At 51.1% G+C, this 20344-nt stretch overlaps 1 protein-coding gene across 1 annotated transcript in view; it reads right to left on the reverse strand.

Moving 5' to 3' along the window:
• Positions 1–19475, reverse strand: part of TTC7A (tetratricopeptide repeat domain 7A) — a 1530821-nt gene extending 1511346 nt beyond the window's left edge. The window contains exon 1 of the mRNA XM_078649658.1: positions 19135–19475. Within this exon, the coding sequence (XP_078505784.1) occupies positions 19135–19264 (130 nt within the window). The 5' untranslated portion in view covers positions 19265–19475. The remainder of the gene's footprint in view (positions 1–19134) is intronic.
• Between the last annotated feature and the right edge of the window lie 869 nt (positions 19476–20344).

Here is a 20344-nt window from a genome sequence, read left to right on the forward strand (position 1 = left end):
CACTGCTGAACAGTGGCACTGGCTCACACAAAGCCATTGCAGACCAATCCCTTGATAACTTCGGAGAAACACTGCTGCTGTGGTTATTGTGCCTTTTAGGTTTTGAAAATGGGCCACAATTTGAATATTTTGGATCAATCATGGCTAACTTGTACTGTATTAATCATTTGTGAAACATGTATAAAGTAAAAATAATTCATTACAGAAGGCAAAAATATTGTAGGTCAGTCAATATAGGGAATTAACATAAGGCTCAATCAAATGCAGAATAAAGTCTGACAAAATAGTCTATGTCCTAAGCATGAGACAAGAATGGACCCGCGTCAGTCTAAGAACCAAGATATTGACTTGTGGCTCACCTCCAATTTGAGCACATTCTATAATAAAATACACACTGGAAATCGCACTGTCAGCAAAAAAGTGAACATATTGTTACACAGGTTTAACAAATCAGTATATAGAATATAACACAACATCATGGAACACCATTTCCTAAATAAATATTAAAAACTCTTTAGACCTAAAGTAATCAAAGGTGACAGTACAAATCTAATTTCCCTCAAAACAATGACAGTGTCATGTAATGAAAAGATCAACTAAAACCAACAGGAAAATATCTGGAATAGTACATTTCAACAGTATGTTTCCCCTGAAATCACCAAGAAAACGCCAACAAAGTATTTCAGTTATGTACATTTTGTAGCTTATAAAGGCAGAGTGGGACAAACACATGGACATTTGAAGATGGAGTTGGGCCTAGTTTAGGCCTTTGCTGACTAATGCTGAGAAAATACAACCATGCAAAGTGCGGCATTTTCGATTTTAGTGTAAGCAAACAATTATCAATAAGCAATATCTCTAACACATTTAGGAAGAGTTGAGTAATGAACAATGAAAAAAGTTATTTTAATCATTTCAAATATAACGACCCCTTTCCTGGTTGGGACCCATCATCAACCCGTCACTGCTCTGGCCGTTACGAATATAGGCTCTCCTAATACTCATCTACAGGTTGGGTATGTAGATGCATGTTTTAACTCTAAGCATGCACTAGAAATAAATAACCAAGTTATGGATGAGAAATTTGATCATTTTCTTCTGTCTGAAACATTGCTACTATCCAAATTTGGATTTGCAACTTTGGCATCTACCCTATTACCCACTTCAGCTTTCCCAGATAGAAGGTTTTAATAATTTGCGTTAACCTCCCATCCTATGTGTCCATTTCAGCTGGTAGTGGGTATTCTCGGTGCTGGGTAGAGGTACCTAGTAATCCCCAGCCAAATGTTTTTGGGCCACTTACACCATTCGTGATTCAGTTGTAACCCACCCTAGGGTCGGGACAGATCAGTCACTCATTCTTTATTATATTTACTATTTGTATGGCAAGAGTTATTAATTCAGAGGTTTATACACAATTGGCCCGGAGCTTCTATTACAGCTCTAACTGATTTGTAGACAAACTCTTCACTCTCGGTAACTAACTAGCCTACCTCCATTTGAGCAACATTTAGCATTCCTGTCTTAAATAACTAAAGCAGCTGAAATCTTTCTAATCTAATAAAGTCAATTTATAGAGCCCGAACCAGTCTATCAATATAATGGTGAAATGGAGCTTCAGAAAACGACTGTTTGCAGAGGCAAAAGCGCTTGGCACCAATATTATGATCCTGATTAGACAAATGGAATTTTATGCAGACAAAGTTGCTTCATCAACTTATCCATTGTAGGCAGTCTCAAACAATTGATGACCTCAGCTCTTCAGTGTCTTGCAGAATTAAAGAAGAGAGGTGGAGGCAGCTCTGATGGGCAGTAGGAGACGAATTGTTGCCTCAGTGCTATAGAATGATGTGCTGCTCTTCCATAACAGGGATGTCACTGGCGGTCGCTGTAGCACGAAGGGCAGGTCTCACCATAGCTTTGAGTTGCCAGTCAGAAGTGGTGGCAGAGTCTTGGCACAAACGGACCAATCCACGAGGAGCCCAAACTTCTGGATTTTCACCTTTTCTTGCAGAGAGGTACGGATGTACGGCATTACGACGCGTACTTTTACAACGCGTGCGGTTACAACGCGGTTTTTTCAACGCAAGTCGTTACCACGACTTGCTTTGGAGGGGGTGTGGACTTAGGAATTTTTTATTTACTATTCCAACACCAGCCTACGTACAGTAGGAAAGGTGTTGGATAGTAAATCAAAAAATTCCTTGTCCTGCAGCGCCCTCCAGCGCAAGTCGTGGTAACGACTTGCGTTGAAAAGACCGCGTTGTAATGGCACGGCGGTGTAACAGCCGTGTCGTAAAGGCTGTTCACCGAGAGGTACACTCTGATGCCATTCAAGCGCCCAGGACACGGCGAGACATGTCTTGGGGATCAGAAACTCACTACAGCAGAGGCCGCAGGGCTCAGGCAGGTCCAGATGAAGATCCAGACAGGTCCAGTTGAAGCAATTAAGCTGGGCAGTTGCAGTGAGGCCTCTGAAACTTGCTGTGTCCCTGTAACTCACACGTCAGACAACTGACCCTTGGAGGTACTGTGAGTTAGACTGGGATGAAGGTAAGCAAGTCCAGTCTTCCTTCTCAGACAGCAAGGCAGCCCTTAACAGCAGGGCACTCATCTGGCAGCAAGGTCATCCTTCTTTAGTTTCCACAGGTCCAAGAGAATTCCGATGAATGGCTCCAGAGGTCCTGTATTTATACCTGGTGCCAGCCTTTGTGCGGGGGAACTCCCTGTCCTACTGCCACATCGAGTTCGCGGATAATTCTCCCCTTCCCCATCAAGGCTCCACGGTGTCTGGGGTGACTAAAGACAGGGCAAGCCTTTTATCATGTTCCTTTGTGTGTGTAGCAGGTAAATGCGTTTGAAGTGTAAGTGGGGTTGTGTACAGCTCCTGCCCCCCAGCCATCCTGCCAGAACGGCCCATTGTTTGATTTGCCATCTTTGGTGTGGTTTCCTCTGACTTTTTGCCTCTATCTCCTGTATTTTTTGATGCTGTGCTAGATTTCATTTTTGCTGGCTTAGATGCGTTGGGCACTTTGACACTGATCAGCAGTGGCAAAGTGCCAGTGCTCTCTGTGTAAATTGTTGTTACAGTTGGTGCTCCCTGATTGGCATATTTGATTTACTGGTAATCCCTAGTAAAGTGCAGTGAAGGGTGCCAGGGCCTCTAAATCAAATGCTACTAGTGGTTCTGCACCACTGATTGTGCCACCCACATAAGTAGCTCTGAAAAGGTAAATCAGACCTGCACAGTTAACTGCCAACTTGGCAAGTACACCCACTTGCCAGACACTAGCCTGTCATTTTCTTACATGTAAGGCACCCCTATGGTAGGCCCAAGGTAACCACCCCCCCCCCCCAAGGCAGGGTGCAGTGTACGTGAAACGTAAGACATGCACTGGTGTGTGTGATATATCCTGATAGTGATAGTGAAATACTGCAAATACTGCACATTTTGTTTTTCACTATTGAAAGGCTATCTTTGCCTGAGTTTCGTTCTGTCACGCAGGAGCTGAACAGCTTCATGGTGAGATCTGACCTAACTCACAGAGATGAGACAGCCTTGGGTGTGCAGAGGTGTTTTGCTTCTCTGACAGGACGACCATCTCACCTTTGCCCAGGAACTTAGAGTAGCATCCTTTGAAGTTAATTGTCAGATGCAGGTGTAGCTCACACCTGGGCCTTTCTTCCTTTTTTCTTCCTAGCCAGTCACACTCCATTCCCAATGGGAAAGGTGCTGTCCCCGGAATTGGTTTAGTGACCACAGAGGAGGGACTGCTCTTTTCCCTGTCACACTTCTAGGGTAGACACAGGAGGTCTGCACAAGGGAAGAAAGGAACTGGCCTGTTGGATTCAGGAAGATAAAGGCACTCTGTGATTGCAGTAGTTCCTGTGTGCCCTACTGCAAACAAAGTGGGTAAAGATACCCCCCCTTGGAACTATTTCCCGATTGGTCAAGAAAGAGTCAATGTGCACCCTCACCCACAAACTAGTGCATGCCAGGCATAAATGTGCCACCCCTGGTTACCTTCTTCAGAACATTGCTGCACCTGTGGAAGACAGAAGAAGGACTGAACCTGCTGATGAGACCTGTGAGGAGAGCACTATGAGCTGGACATGCTCCCATTTGTACCCAGGAAGAATAGGTGAACTCCAAGAGTCAGTTGACCACCTGTTAAGCTACAGGGACACAAGAGCTGCAAGAAAGCCCAATTTCCTGAAGGAGCCCAGCTGACCAGTTTCAACTGGACCTGTCTAGTATCCTGCTAGTGGCTGTGGCTGGATTGAATTCCAACCTTCAAGTCTGGGCCGTTGTGTGGTGCTAGAGTGTACTTCCCTTGTGCTAAACTGTAAGAAGTAGGACCTAGACATTTTTGCCAACTTTTTGCCTGGAAAACCGACAGACTGGGGTTACCATCAAAGCTGCAGTCGCTAAATTGCCGGTATGCCTCGAGTTGTTGGCCTGCCCCACTTAGAAATCTTTCGGGAAGTCAGATCTTTTAAAGTCCGAACATAGAGAGCTTCACCGGGACAGATGCTAAGCAAAATCTGATCAATGTCGAGGCCTTCCTTAGCACGGACTTTGCCTGGTTGAACCATTCCAGCCTTTGTAGACAACAGCACTAGGAACCTGTGCTTCATTAACACCCAATCATCAAACCTCAATTTGGATTCAGCTTGCAGCCTGCACCGTCAAAAACCCGCTGACAACCACTTTTTCTCCAAAGTCCGAAGGTAAACTTTCCACCGGGACGAACCTGGTCCCTGTATCTGTCCGGTTATTTCTTGTAGTTGGCCTTAACATTTGACCTTGAGTCAGTCTAGCACGACCATAAGTTGTTGTAGGCAAATTTCGCTGTAGAAAAAAACACTTTCTGATTATCTTAAGAAGCAAAAGTACAGCATTGCAAATATTCTACTAGAGTTATATTTAGTCTCAGTTTGTCTGTTGGCCTTAGGATGCTATCCGAAGGTCAAGGCTCTGTGCATTCCCAAATTATTACACAATGATTTCCAGATCTCGGAAATGTATTTGGGTCTATGATCAGATATCATTTTGTTTGGCAGCCCATGAGGTCCAAGTATGTCATTCAGAAAAACCGGAGCCATTTCCATTGCTGACGAAACTTACAGTAATATGGAAAAAAATAGTGATCTTAGTACTGTACTCAGTGGTTACCATAATACCATTAAACCCATCAGAGAGGCAAATCAACAATGAAGTCAATGGAAATAACTTCTCAGGCTGTGGGTGGTCTTCTGGGATTCACTAAAAACCAAATTCCCTTTAGGGTTTCTGTCTTATTCTGCGCACAGATTTCTCAGGAATGATTATATTTATTAACATTTTACCATATAGTAAGGCCTCCAATCCTTTCTGCTGAGGAGGTCTTCAGTTGCCCAGCGACCATTTGCACCAGCAGCTCTGCTAACATGGATTATCTTTATGAATATTGTTGGGGCCTCTTAGTTGGCAGAACAATCTTTTTTATAAACACATCAAACCACTGGATTCCTTAAGATGCTTTTGGGAAACTCACCTAAAAGTATAGTAATCCTAGTCTAATATAGTGCTTCTCAGGAAGAATCTGATCTCTTGACTAAAATTTTTTTTGAGGGTACCTTCAAGGAAGGATATCAGAACCACATTGGGATCACCAGGAATATACATGATTAAAAAAACTCACATTCTTTTAAGCACTAGGCCAGATGGCCTTGTATACTGTTTCGACACTCTGATCGTCGAAATTTCCAAGTTCTTTATCGCGCAGTCTGTAAAATAATCCCAAATCAGGCTCCAAGTAAGAAGTGTTGTCACAGAATAAATGCATCCTTGGTAGCCAAAACCCTTTTTAGGTCGAGGTACTATCCGGTTCGGCAGAACCGGAAGTAGAGAGATCTTATGTTTCTTAGAGGGGCTCTTTATCCCGCCTCTAATTTTGGCTCTCTCCCATTGGTTGGCTTCCTAAATGGAGGCCAGCCATTGGAGGAGAGAGCCGTCCCTCCAAAGAAGCCCCGTCTTTTTCGGATTTGGGGGCGTAAGTTTTGCTGTTCTTTAGACAGTGACGTCGTCCGTCACTCAGCACAGCAAAACACGCCCCCAAATCCGAAAAATGTCCTAAGCTTTGTGGCCGCCATTGCTGCCCAGCCGGCGCCGAGTAAGGTGATGCTGCCGCTTTCCACCCACACTAGAGCCGCTTCCTCTGCTCTGACGCAGACACGGGCAGTCAGGTAAGTTTTCTTTTTTTTTTTAAATGTATTTTTTAACCCCCCCGCGCCAGACTTGTCCCCCCACGAGTCCCGTCCCCCTGCGCGAGTCTTGTCCCCCCTGCAAGTTGTAAGGAGAGAGGATCCATTTTAATGTATTTTTTAACCCCCCCGCGCCAGTCCCATCCCCCCGCCAGTCCCATCCCCTGCGAGTCCCATCCCCCCGCGTGTCCCATCCCCCTTGCAAGTTGTAAGGAGAGAGGATTTTGTGGCCGCCATTGCTGCCCAGCCGGCGCCGAGTAAGGTGATGCTGCCGCTTTCCACCCACACTAGAGCCACTTCCTCTGCTCTGACGCGGACACGGGCAGTCAGGTAAGTTTTCTTTTTTTTAATGTATTTTTTACCCCCCCCCCCCCCCCCCCCCGCGCCAGTCCCGTCCCCCCGCGAGTCCCGTCCCCCTGCGCGAGTCTTGTCCCCCCTGCAAGTTGCAAGGAGAGAGGATCCATTTTAATGTATTTTTTAACCCCCCCGCGCCAGTCCCGTCCCCCCGCGTGTCCCGTCCCCCTTGCAAGTTGTTAGGAGAGAGGATCCACCGGCAGAAGTTTGGGGGAGGGGGCAAGTGTTTTGAAAAGGAGGCAGACGTGAGCCTTGATTTCTTGTTTAAGGTTTCTATACCTGCAACGGTTTTAGAGGACATTGCAAAGACTTCTTACGCTAGCGGAAATCAAACTCTTGTAAAAGCTTCCGGCTCAATTTACTGTTCAGTCTGAAGTGTCTTCTGCAGGCAATCGTGTGAATAGTGGCAGTGCCATGTGGCACTTTCTTGGGTGGCATGTCTGTTTATGGCATTTATATGAACCTGAAAACGGAGCTAATGGGGCTTCCCATCGGAATGTACATTGCAACCCAGAGCAGACCCAGCACAGATACCGATGCCTGGTGATCACCAGACAAGCAGGGACTGTGTAGCTTAAGAGATGTAGCACTTTCAAAGTGATTACTTCAGTGTTTCGTGCCTGTAGCGAGAGACTCGTACTTCAGGCAACAGACAAAGTTCAAATTCTAACTTTCGATCTTGGAATATTGAGAATTTTAAAGTTGATGAAAGTCACTTCTTAGGGCCTCTGTATTCATTGGCTGTTTTTGTTTACACCTCTCCCCTCGGGGCCTGCTCCGTGCATTCACTCCTCTTTCCAGCAGTGCATGTGTGTGAATGTTCCTACACCGCCCTCTTTGTGTGTGCGGCGCCTCGAGGTGCTTCGTATTTACTGCCTGTGAGTCGTAAAGTAAAGTAAAGTCCACATTTGTAAAGCGCACAATCACCCGTAAGGGTCTCTAGGCGCTGGAGGGCCGTCGGGAAGATTAAGCGAGCTATTGCCCAGAGTCACATGGTGCTGGGCTGACCTGCCGCCGGAGCCGGGGATCGAACCGTGGTCCCCAGATTCCAGCGTCAGTCGCCCTGGCCGCGGCGCCACACCTCTTCCAGTCGTGGAAAGCGTTGGCAGGCGCAGGTAAACATTCCCAACCAAAGGGTAGGAATACACTGCATTTGGAAAGGAAGCCATGCTGTCGAAACAGGGGGCAGGAAGGCGTGAGAGATGTGCTCAAAAATAACTTGTGTGTAAATTATGCATTCGGATGTTCCAGCGGAACAGCCACTTATAGGCAGGGGGTTGGCATAAGGGGCTGCCATGGGTCTGGGTATGAGCCTGGCAAGGTTCTGGTTATGAGACTGGCAGGGGTCTGGGTATGTTGCTGGGAAGGGTCTGGGTATGAGGCTGGCAGGGGTCTGGGTATGTATGAGGCTGGCAGGGGTCTGGGTATGTTGCTGGGAAGGGTCTGGGTATGAGGCTGGCAGGGGTCTGGGTATGAGGCTGGCAGGGGTCTGGGAATGTATGAGGCTGGCAGGGGTCTGGGTTTGAGGCTGGCCGGAGCATCTTTGGGGAGCTTCACATCCCACTGAAGTAGGGGACAATAACTGCCTATGGCTGCTCATGTTTGCTGCTGATGCACAATGTGCGTGTAAACTCCGCCTGGCTAGCCTGATGGTGGGTGCTGGGAAACAGGGTTGTGATGGGTTCAGGTAGGGGCATGAAAGGGATGCACACACACCACGTTTCTTTTTCATTGTATTTTGTGAGGAATTGGCGGTAAATGTCATAAAAAGGCTTCTTGGCGCTAGACACATCCAGTCAAAACTTTGAGCCTGTCATTCTTTACCATCACTGCATTTGCTTAGTTTTGTGGGTCGCACAGGGAACATTTGCGAGCGGTGGGATCTGCTCTTTAAGGTTGATTTTTGTGCACAATTTTCCACATGCCTGTGCTTGCTCACCTGCCCCCTGGCTGTGCTTGCGGCCGAGCGATTAAGCTATTGGCATTGTAAATGACAATGCCATTTATTTAACGATTAACCTATTGGCAATGTAAATAACAATGCCATTTATTTATGATTTAAAAAAAAAATCATAAGCAATGCCAATAGCTCTACCTTTAATAATGCCGAGACCATTGCATTGTAAATGCTTGTTGAATTGCCAAGTGACCGTACCGGAGGTAAGCGCATGTTTTATCCCACTTGCAAAAGGTTAAGCAGTAGCTCCATTGCCTATACTCATGTAGCAATTTTTTTTACAGCATTCAGGCCCCAGGGTGATTCAAGGAGTTTAATGACCCTGCTCACCACGATTATCTTTAAATTACCATCATGCAGAATATTACCAGCTAATTCTTATAAGCAAGTGGACGAAGTTTTATTTATAAGGTAAACTGAAAGAGTGCGTTTGTTAACCTACTAACCCTGTACAGTCATATTTCGGAATCAAATCATACTTTATTTTTGACAAATCCACAGGGTACCTAGGCGAGGCAAGGAAATGTAAAGCTGGTGCTTAATGCTGTTAGCTTGACACCATCAGCATGCAAGTTATCAGCAGCAACTACATACCAGCACTTATAAAGCAAACACATCCAGCCCACGCTTAACCCTAAGGTAAGCAATGAGAGGTATGCAGGTACATGGATAGGTTTTGTTTACTCTGTGTCTCAGACATACAACATGAGACTTTTTACCCTGACCGACTTGTGCTCTTACTTTCTACCCCTGAAGGCATCCCACATCCTGGATAATATATAAACAAAGCCGATCAACATACGTAGTAGCAAGCCTAACTTAAAATGCCGGGCCCCGGGGGAAGCGAAGTCGCAGACTAGTCTTCCCCCGGGGTCATTCGCGCTGATAGGCCAGGTAGGGGAAAGGGAGGAGTTAGGGGTTGGGGGATATAGGCGCAGGGGAGGAAGGGAACTTCCTCTTCCTGCGCCTGGCACCATCGGGAGGGTCACAAAAGGGAGGTTAGTGGAGTTAGTGTTTTAGTGGTAGTGTAGCGGGGTGGTTTTTTGGGTCGGCTCATTGAGCGCCGGGGGCTGTTTCACGGCAGCCGGGCTAGAATTTTGTCACGCCGGAAGCGTGCTACTTTGCACGATGTCGGGAGTTACGTCCCAGGAGGTCCGGGAGGCCTTGTTGCTGCTCGCGCGGGCCGGGCGGGACGACCTGCTCCGCCCGGGGGTTTTGGGCCAAGCGTGGGTGGGGGCCACCAGGGGTACTCGCGCTGCCTCGGCCGGGGTGTCGGCCGCGGTGGCGGCGTGCCAGGACGACGAGCCTGACACGGGGGATTTGTCTCTGGAGCGAGGGGGGGGCGGAGTGCACAGGGACACGGCGAGGGGCGGGAAGCGCAAGAACCTGCCCCCCCGTGCTTTCCCTAAGCTTGACTTTGCGTCTGGGGCGACAGGGGCCGCTGTGGGGCCCGCGCCCTCGGCGCTTGCGACCATGGACCCCCTGCAGGTGCCGGCCGGCGCCGGGCAGGGGGTGGGGCGGGAGGACGCCGTTTTTGGTCCTGCACTGGAGCTGGGGGGGGCTGCGGGTGGGGCAGGTACGCCTGGGTCCGCCGGGGGGGCTGCTTCCTTCATCCCCGGGGCTGGCCTGTCAGGGGACATCACCAGGGAGGGCGGAGGTCGGGAGGAGGAGGCTCCCATCGACCTGTCCACGGGCTCCAGGGCTGGCACCCCAGCCCCGGCGGGTCAGGTGGCGGTGGGGCCTCTAGGGGGTGGCGGGGGGCGGCCCTCCTTGATTCCCATGGCTGGTGGGCCCGGCTGGGCCCCGGGTTTCTATCAGGGGGGTTTCTTCCCCCCGGGGGCTGACTTTTATGGTTACTGCCCGCCCCCGCCACCACAGATCTTGGGTGCTGCTTCCTGGGAGGAGAGAGCTAGGGGGGAGAGGATCTTGGAGCAGATTAGGGAGGCCAGGCGGGCTGAACAGTCCGGGGCCGGGGTGAGTGCAGTTTGGCACCGTGATTATGATGAGTGCCCCTCCCCGACCTCTGAGGAGGAACGGGAGGCTGGGAAGGAGGAGGAACTCAGGAGGGTCAGGGCCAAGAAGTCTGTGGAGGACCCCCCTCCGCAGAAGGTTGAGGCAGGCGTAGGGACGGCCGGGACGGCTTTGAGGCCCGATGGTGCCGGGGCCCACTCAGGCTGGAGCGACCTGAGGGGTGGGATCCAAGCCGGCGGCTGCTGGCAGAGCCCGGGGGTGCCTGGCGGAGCGCAAGACGGCTCCGAAACGCAGGACTGAAGTAGCAGGGCAGTCTGCGGCGGCTGTCCCTCCACCGAGGGCTCGGGCCCCTGCGGCGCGTGTGGAAGTGGGTGTGCAAGTTCGGAAGGGTGTGCAGAAAGGTGTGAAGAGAGCGGTGAAGGAGGTTGAGACTGTGCGTGTGGATCTGGAACCGGTGCTTGATTTGGATTATGGCACCGAGAGTGATGACTTGGAGGAAGGGGAGGTGCGGGATGACTTGGTAGGCTTAGGGAGCGCTGCGGACAACGGCGACCTTGGTGTTTTACAGGCCCCGGCGTCGACACGGACTAAGGCTCGGACGACGGTGGCCCAGGTGACGGTGCCCAGAGGACGGCCCGAGGGACGGACGGAGACGCTCACAGGTGAGGGTGCATGGTGGGCTGCCTGGGGTGATGGTCCCCGGAGCGGGGAGGGGCGCAAGAGGCCTTGCAGGTCTGGGGGGGTTGGTGATGGGTCTGTGCGGGGGGGGAGAAGCCATCGGGCGGTCCGCCTGCGGAGGGTAAACAGGCGGTCGGTAAGTTGGTGACGTTGGGGGTGCAGACGGACAAGGCTGGGGAGAAGGAGGACAAAGGGGTGAAGGTCCCGAAGAAACTGCCATACATGGGGCTGGCTATGCCACTGGGGTCACACCTCTCGGAGAAGTTGAAGGAGCGGATTTGGAAACATGAGTTTGTGGACGTCTTTAAGTTGCTCCATAGGGAGGTGCAGGCGAAGGAGGGGTCCAAAGAGGAGGAGTGGGAGCTGACTCGGCGCCCTAGGGTGCCGGTGACGATGGAGAATTGGACGTCGGCTTTCTTGATCTTTGCCAGTGTCTATTGCCAGAAGTATTTGGATAGGGCGATTGCGCTGTTCAAATACATGGATGTCATTCGTAAGGCCCAGATGCAGTTCGGGGGGTTTGCGTGGCTTAGCTACGATGAGGAGTTTCGGGCCAGGGTCAGTGCGAATCCGGAGAAGTGCTGGGGGGAAGTGGATCAGGAACTTTGGATGCAGTGGATGGCGTCGTCGCACGCCACGGCGTCCACGCATACGGCCAGTGGCCTGCCGGTGGTGTATCGGTCCTTTCAGCCGCGTCCCGCCCAGGGTGGGGCGGGGGGAGGCTCTGTGCCCAGCGCCATCGTCTCTGGGCAACAGTCCAAGCCGGGAGGTGTTTCCACGGGAGTCTGTTGGAGCTACAGCAGAGGGTATTGTTCCCGGTACCCCTGTAAATTCAAACACGAGTGCTCCAAATGCGTTTGGAAGCATTCCCCTACCCAGTGTCTTACCCTTACCACGCCCTCGGAGCAGTGGAGGAACGCTAGGGGGCGTGGGCACCCTGGACAGAAGGGCGCCTACTCCGGTTAGGGTGGAGGCAATGGCCCCTTGGCTCTCTTGTTACCCGGATCGGGAGGCTGCTGCGCGGCTTTTCTGGGGTTTCACGGAGGGTTTTAGAGTGGGCTATCAGGGTCCTAGGGAGCGACGTTGGGCCGACAATTTGAGATCAGCGAAGGAACTGCCGAGTGTTGTGACTTCGAAACTGCAGAAGGAGGTGTTGGAGGGCAGGGTGGCTGGCCCGTTTCCGGACTGGCCTTTGAGCGATCTGATCGTCTCTCCGTTGGGGGTGGTGCCGAAGAAGGAAGAGGGGGAGTTCAGGTTGATCCACCATCTGTCTTGGCCGGAAGGCAGGTCAGTGAATGACTTTATTGTGAAGGAGGACTCTAGGGTGCTCTATGCGTCAGTGGACGATGCGATCCGACTGGTGAGGGTTTGTGGTCCGGGGGCGGAATTGGCGAAATGCGACATCAAGTCGGCCTTCCGTCTACTGCCTATTCACCCGGCGGATTTTTCGCTCCTGGGCATGCAGTTTGGGGGGGACATCTACGTGGACAAGGTTTTGCCCATGGGGTGTGCCATTTCCTGTGCTCTCTTTGAGCTCTTTAGCACTTTTCTGCAGTGGGTCATGGTCCGGGTCAGTGGGTGCCGTGAGGTTACTCACTACTTGGACGATTTCCTCTTTCTGGGGAAGGCGGACTCCGGGGATTGCGGCAGGGCCCTGTCGCGTTTCCAGGAGGTGGCCTTTCATTTCGGGGTGCCTCTGGCGCCGGGGAAGACAGCTGGTCCCAGCTGTTGCCTCACTTTCCTGGGGATTGAGTTGGATTCGGTGCAATGGATGGCGCGCCTCCCTGCGGCCAAGGTGACAGAGATACTGGCATGCCTGGACTGGGCGGTGGGGGAGAAGCGGATTCCTTTGCGGGCAGTTCAGAAACTTCTCGGCTTTCTCAACTTTGCGTGTAGGGTAGTGCGGGCAGGACGGACGTTCTGCAGGCGGCTCGGCATGGCCATGTCGGGGGCAGTACTTCCACATCACAGAGTCAGGATTTCCATGGGAGTGAGGGCAGACTTGAGGACATGGATTACTTTCTTGCAGGATTTCAATGGTGTGTCCCTGGATTTTGATGAGGAGAGGGCGGTCTGGCAATGCCAAATTTACTCCGATGCGGCTGGCTCGGCGGGGTTTGGTGTTTTCTGGGACGGGAGGTGGTGTGCGGAGGTCTGGCCGGCTCCTTGGTTGAGACAGGGGAGGAGCATTGCCTTTTTGGAGTTCTTCCCTTTGCTGGTGGCGCTGGAGGTTTGGGGGCAGGAGTTTCAGAACAGGTCTGTGCTTTTCCATGTGGACAACATGACTGTGGTGGATTTGGTGAATCATCAGAGGGCTCGGGACCTGAGAGTGCTGCGTCTGTTGCGGAGATTCATGTTGGCCTGTCTGCGGTTGAATGTGGTGTTTCGGGCTAAGCATGTCCCTGGAGCGAATAATGACATTGCGGGTGCTTTGTCTCGTTCGCAGTGGCAGCGGTTTCGACGCCTGGCACCGGGAGCGGATACTTGCAAGACCGAGCTGCCGGCCGGCATCTGGGATTTGGGGGAATGAGGATGATTGGACTGGTGGAGGGTTCGCTGGCTGAAACTACGAGGAGGACATATCGTTTGGCATGGTCGGAATTTAGTGTTTTCATGGGCTGGAACGTGGACAGTGTGGTGGGAACTGAGTCTGATGTGAGGCAAGGGCTGAGACGTTTCGTGCTGGTTTGTTTTGACAGGGGTTTGTCTGCGGCTACGATCTCTGGTAAATTGGCGGGGATATCCTTTTACTGTGTGCTGTTTCTGGGGTTTGATCCGACCAAGGATGTGATCGTGAGCAGGATGTTGCGGGGTTGGGGCAGGGAGCCTGGGAGTGGGGGGGGTAGGCTGCGTGAGGCAATCACTTTTGAGTTGCTGGTTCGGCTGGTTGGGGTGTTGCCGGATTGTTGTTACGACCTGGTTGAGGCCGGCCTTTTCCGTTTGTGTATGGTGTGGATGTTTTTCGGGGCTTTTCGGGTTTCGGAGTTGTTGGGTTCGAGGAGAATGTCTGGCCGGTTGTTCGAAGAGGTCCGGGTGGATGGGGGCCGCCTGGGGATTTGGTTGCGGTGCTCGAAGACTGACCAGTTGGGCAGGGGTAAATGGGTATGGCTGAATGAGACTGAGGGCGGGGTGGTGTGCCCGGTTTTTGAGTGGCGGTCTTTCTTGAGGTCGGTGAGTGTTGAGCGGGGGGAGATTTTTGTTCATGCATCTGGCGCGAGAGTGACGGCGGGCCAGTTGCTGGCAGTGTTGCGCAAGGCTTTGCGGAGTCTGGGACGGATGCATCTGGGTTCGGGACTCATTCATTCAGGATTGGGGCTGCGACAGCTGCAGCCAGGCTGGGGTGGTCCTGGGACAGGATAAGGAGGATTGGGCGTTGGAAGTCCCGCTGTTGCGAGAAGTACGTGCGGAAGTGAGGGTTGCCTGTTGGTTGTTGTTGAGCATGTCATTGTGTTCCTGTTTCTAACATCTTTTTCTTCGTAGGTTGCGTGGGTGGACCGGGCAGTAAGACGGTGACGTGGATTGTTGGGCACTCCTTCGTGCATTGGGCGTCCAAATATGCAGAGCGACAGGTTTACGGCCGTAATCTGGGACTGAAAGGACATTTGCACGAGGTACAATGGTGGGGCAAGGGTGGCATGCGATGGGGGGCACTACTGCCCTGGCTCGCGAAGATGGTCCCACAGAGGGGATGCCCTGATTTGTTGATCATACATCTGGGGGAGAACGACCTTGTGCAGCTGTCCGGTTTGGCTCTTTTGCAACTCATGCAACGGGATCTGGATGTGTTGAAAAGCAGGCTTGCAGGGACCTGCATTGCCTGGACGGAGTTGGTCCCCAGAAAAGTGTGGAGAGGGGCTATGAAGCATGGGGCGATCGAGAAGGCTCGAAGGAAGCTCAACAGGGCCATGAGACTTTACTGTGGTGACAATGACATTAAAGTAATTGCGCATGAAGGGATTCGACTTGCGGAGCCGTTAGTTTTTAGGGACGACGGGGTGCACTTGTCACAGTTGGGCAATGCTTACTACATGATGGAGATGAGGGATGTGGTGAGCAAGTTGTGGAACGAGGCTATCTGGTGTCCCAGAGTGTGACTGCTGGCGAGCGTGGCGGACCGGGACCCCTTGGAGGGGGGGTGGGGCAGTGAACCGCCCTACAGGGGGTTCACTGGTTGGCGGTACTTGAAGGGACAAGGGGGTCAAGAGCGGGCACACCCATCCCTTGGGGGGGAGTTCTTAGGGGGGATAGAAGCGTGAATGGCAGGACGCAATGAGTGGGCTGGATGACAAAGGATTGAGGGGCAGGAAGAAAGCATGGTATGGAGCCTCTAGGGCTTTGTGATGAGGTGGAACGAGTGAAACGAGTGAGAGGGGAGTGTGAGTGGGGGTTTTGATGTTATTACCTGTTTATGTTTACTGTTTTTGTACAGATTACGCAGTTTCTGGTCTAATAAAATGGCCTTTTACGCTGACACTGCGTGGTCTGTTTATTGCGCGATGCCGGGCCCCGGGGGAAGCGAAGTCGCAGACTAGTCTTCCCCCGGGGTCATTCGCGCTGATAGGCCAGGTAGGGGAAAGGGAGGAGTTAGGGGTTGGGGGATATAGGCGCAGGGGAGGAAGGGAACTTCCTCTTCCTGCGCCTGGCACCATCGGGAGGGTCACAAAAGGCCGCCCACCCACCCGGCAGTTGGAGGTGGTTTGTTGGGCTGGTCGTTGGCGTTGCCAGTTTAGGCCAGAGCTGCGTTAGGCGGTACTTGAAGGGACAAGGGGGTCAAGAGCTGGCACACCCATCCCTTGGGGGGGGAGTTCTTAGGGGGGATAGAAGCGTGAATGGCAGGACGCAATGAGTGGGCTGGATGACAAAGGATTGAGGGGCAGGAAGAAAGCATGGTATGGAGCCTCTAGGGCTTTGTGATGAGGTGGAACGAGTGAAACGAGTGAGAGGGGAGTGTGAGTGGGGGTTTTGATGTTATTACCTGTTTATGTTTACTGTTTTTGTACAGATTACGCAGTTTCTGGTCTAATAAAATGGCCTTTTACGCTGACACTGCGTGGTCTGTTTATTGCGCGAAAGTAAGTAAATATAAGGAGAACTAGTCAGACTGGGACACTAAATTGAATGAAGAGAAAGCTATAATGCAAATGCCGTTTCACAATAAGGATTGCACCTTTGTTTTAAAATTGATGATATGATTGGTACAGGATTGACTGTTTATCATTTTATGATTAGGAGACAATGATGACAGCACACAAGAGTGTTCCCTGTGTTACTAAGAATATAGAAGTCTTGCAAAAGTAACGTCTATCGGTTTATTCAACATACAGTCATGGAATCAAAAACGTGGATTATTTCTTTCTTATGCATAATTATGAAATCAGCCCCAAGATTATAAATAATACAAATGGTGGAACAATAAGGTTTTGGCATCTATCAATAACAATGCCTAAGCTTTGTCGATACTAAGGATTCATATAAACGCAGAGATTTAACAGTATCAATGAATTCTTTATCTAAAAAACAATACATGTCTCAATGAATTTCAATAATCCAATTAATTGTCCACAAGTGAGAATGGAAAATTCTCCATAATTGCATTATCTCACAAATCTGAAATCTCGAAAACTTGCTTCTAAAGCTTTCTGAAGATCGGGGAGAAGAAGTGCTTGGATTATTAACTGTATCTGGACAAAAAGTTGGGGGCAACAAGCAAGAGTTTGGATTCATGTCAAGAAAGAATTTTGAACGAAACAAAATAATGAAATTAAAATCTGTGCCATAGGGATCTCTCGAACACACCACCTCCTTCCCTATAACCTCAGGCCTCACATTTCTCCCCTTTGCTTCTCTCCTCCTAAGAGGTATCTTGATTGAGTAGGCAATTGTCTTGAATAAGTAATTGTTCCACACCAGATATTGAGCTTACAAAGTGCCACTAAGAGACCCTTACATCATCATGGGCTTTCATTTTACAAATGAGTGCATTCTGGGAATTGTAGTTCCAGATCATAAGACGGGAATCAATCGACTAATGCAAGTTAGAAACAGGGCCTTATTTATGAAGGCCTTGCGCCGCCGGTGCGTCACTTTTAACATGGGAAAAAGTGACGCATCGGTGGAGCAAGGCTTTCATAAATGAGGCCCAGTATTTAGTTAAGTCATCGCCCAGGACTTTGTAAGGAGTATCATGGAGTCAGTTTATACACGGCAGCGTCGGATTGGTAATGCGGGCACTCGGGCAATGCCCGAGGGGCCGGTGTCCAGTTCCAGCTGTGGGCTGCTTTTTTTAGCAGCCTGGGGGCGATTTGGTGGTTTCTGCGTTGATCTGATGCTGCCAGCGGCCCAGTGAGTGCCTGAGTGACCTTTCAGGAGGTAGATGGGCCTCCATTACCTCCCTTTTATCAAAGGGCAGAGGTGTCACTTCCTTTCTGTTGCTGGGCCGGCCCATCAACATATGCATATTGTGCGGGGGTAGGGGGACGGAGCAAAAGTGGCCTCACTTTTATTCAGGTGTGTTTCACCAGTAATCTGTGCATTTTTTTACCCTCCCGCCCCAGTGTTTTACAAAGGTAATATTCAAATGTGGGCCACTTTTTTTGCGTGCCCGGGCCGATTTTAAATCCCAATCCAACCCTGATACACGGTGTAAGAGTGCGTTGACTTTGTAATACAAACATTGGGAAACATTTTTGAACTGTTTATGAAACGACGCACTGTTAAACAATAAAAGCTTCGGTTGGAAATGTAATCCATGTAAAAACAAAATATGTCGTAAAACATTCCAGAGACACTGGAAGGGCATTGCTATGCATACCAAAACAGTGTGTGTGCCAGTTTACAGCCAGGGCATGCAGCCTGGGCGTGCACCGTCTCAACACATCAAGGAAAGTTCCGACGAGGCAGAGAGTTTGAGCTGCATTTTGAGCTCTGCCGTTGCTCAGACCCGAGATGTTTCCTTCGTGTCTGTGTCAGATCGAGCCTGATCAGCCGCACACGTGTCCCGGGCAAAGTCCCTTCTGACTCAGCCGTGCCCTGTCGGCTCTGGGGCGTGTGTGGATGGACGGGGGCTGCCCTGCCCCGCAAACAAAGGGATATGTCATGTGTGGAAGGTCAGAGCGGTCCCATGCTGACCCAGACATGCGTAGTGTGAAGTACTCCTGTCCCGCTGAGTCGGGGATGCTGGGTGGGTTACAAGCTGCGGGTCTGCGGTGCCCTATTAACACTGGGATGTGCGGGAGGGTTAGGGGGACACGTCTTTCTACCCAGGAGGACAGGCCTGACCAGCTCCACCGGCCACCCAAAGAGGTAACAGGTGTGTGAGAAAGGCACGCCCACTCGGTCTCACCCACAGAACTGTATTCAGTCAATATTGCCCAGGCGTTCATTGTAAGACAAATTCTTGATAAGAGGAGCGGGCAGCCCTCTGACCGCATGTTGCACTGCCCTTGCCTCTAACGTACAATCTTAGTTTATGAGGCTTCGTGGAGGTTAGGCTGTGTAGCCCTGAAACACATTCTGGGCGCGGTGAAGTTACAGTCGTGTCAGGAGAGAGGTAGAAGAACACTATTGAGGAAGTGTAACTTTATTACAGTCTCATGTTGAATGCGTGGCCTCAAAACATTAACATAATTTCACAGCGACATTCTGGTGAGGCTGGGCGTCTGAAGACACCTTGCGCTTGGCCACCCGGGTTTTGATTGAGGGATAATAGCGCTGGCATAAAGTTTGCACGGTACAAAGTACCTCAGCGGCATGCGAGTGCACGGGATTCGATGCGTGTAAGTGTAGTGCCACCGAGGAGGGTGCCCACACCCTCTACCAGGTTGCCCCTGGGTGCCTGCGGACAGGTTGCAACAGCCTGTAGGGGCGCACGTTTTAAAGAGCGCGCGGCAGCGGGCGCAGACATCGGCGCTCCCCAGCCCCACACTCACCGCCCGCAGGGTCCGGACTCTTGGAGGAGAGCTGCCCGGCCAGGCTCTGGATCCGCTCCCACTGGCACTCGGCTCGGGCGCGCTCAATCTCCGAGTCCAGCTTCAGCTGAGAGTGCCGAGTAGCAGCCATCTTCCTCCGGGGAGCCCCGCCTGCGTGGTGCCGGTGCGAGCCGCACTGAGAAGCAGGAAGCAGCCGCTTCCGAGGCGAGGGCCCTGCCCGCACCGGCTCCACGCCCGGAGCGCACCCCACGCTCAGCTGATTGGCCTGGGCAGACCTGGCTGCGGCTGCTCCCGGCTAAGAGCGCTGGCCGAGGTCCCGTCGCGGACAGCAACTTTTGAATGAAGGAATGTTTTGGACACGCTTCCGAATCGTGCTGGCAAAAACCTACTGGGGAGTCACTCTATGCAGGGACACTAAAAGGTTTTCACCAAGATGCGGGTTTATCTCAGAAGGAAGCATCCCCCCAAAGGAGTGGCCAGACAATTAGCCGTATGGTCCAAGTGGGTGGCATTTTAATCACGTTAGCACGTGGAGCAGGTACACCCACCCTTCCTTAGACTAGTTCCTTTCGCCTATTCATCATTAAACCATCAATGTATTTTTCTTTCTCCTCTTCCTTCCTCCCAGACACTCCTTTCACCCCTTCTTCCTTCTACTCTTCCAGTCTGCCTTTCACGTTTTCTTCCTTCTTTCCTTCCTTGCTTTCACCCTTCCTTCCACTTCATTCTTTCGTCTATCTGACTCCATTTTTTAATTCTTACTTATTTTAATCACCTCTCGCATGCTCACTTTTTCTATTTGTCAGTCTTTGATTTCCCCTTCTTTCTTTACGTCTTTATCTTTTTTCCGTATAGGTGCATGTCAGGTACAGCCCACACCCTTGAGTCATGGTATTCCCTAATTCAGTTCTGTTAACCAAGTGGCACCCCCGCGTAAACTGCTGAAAGGGGGGAGGGGGGTCACGATGCCACTGATTCCCCCTACTATTTCAAGTAACAACCCCCACCCCTTTATGTTAGCGGGCACAGACGAAGCTCTGCTTCATTAAAATGAAGATAAGAGGCGAGGGATAGTGACCTGACCGCAGCAGGCAATCTAACAATTGGAACTCAACAGGCTGCGGACACTGAGATGAGATCATGCTCCCTAATTCATTGGTTTTCAGACCAAACCATAACAATTGTATTTTGGTATTCACTTGAGCCTAAT

The sequence above is a fragment of the Lissotriton helveticus genome, chromosome 6, assembly GCF_964261635.1.
Source record: "Lissotriton helveticus chromosome 6, aLisHel1.1, whole genome shotgun sequence".
Lineage (NCBI taxonomy): Eukaryota > Metazoa > Chordata > Amphibia > Caudata > Salamandridae > Lissotriton > Lissotriton helveticus.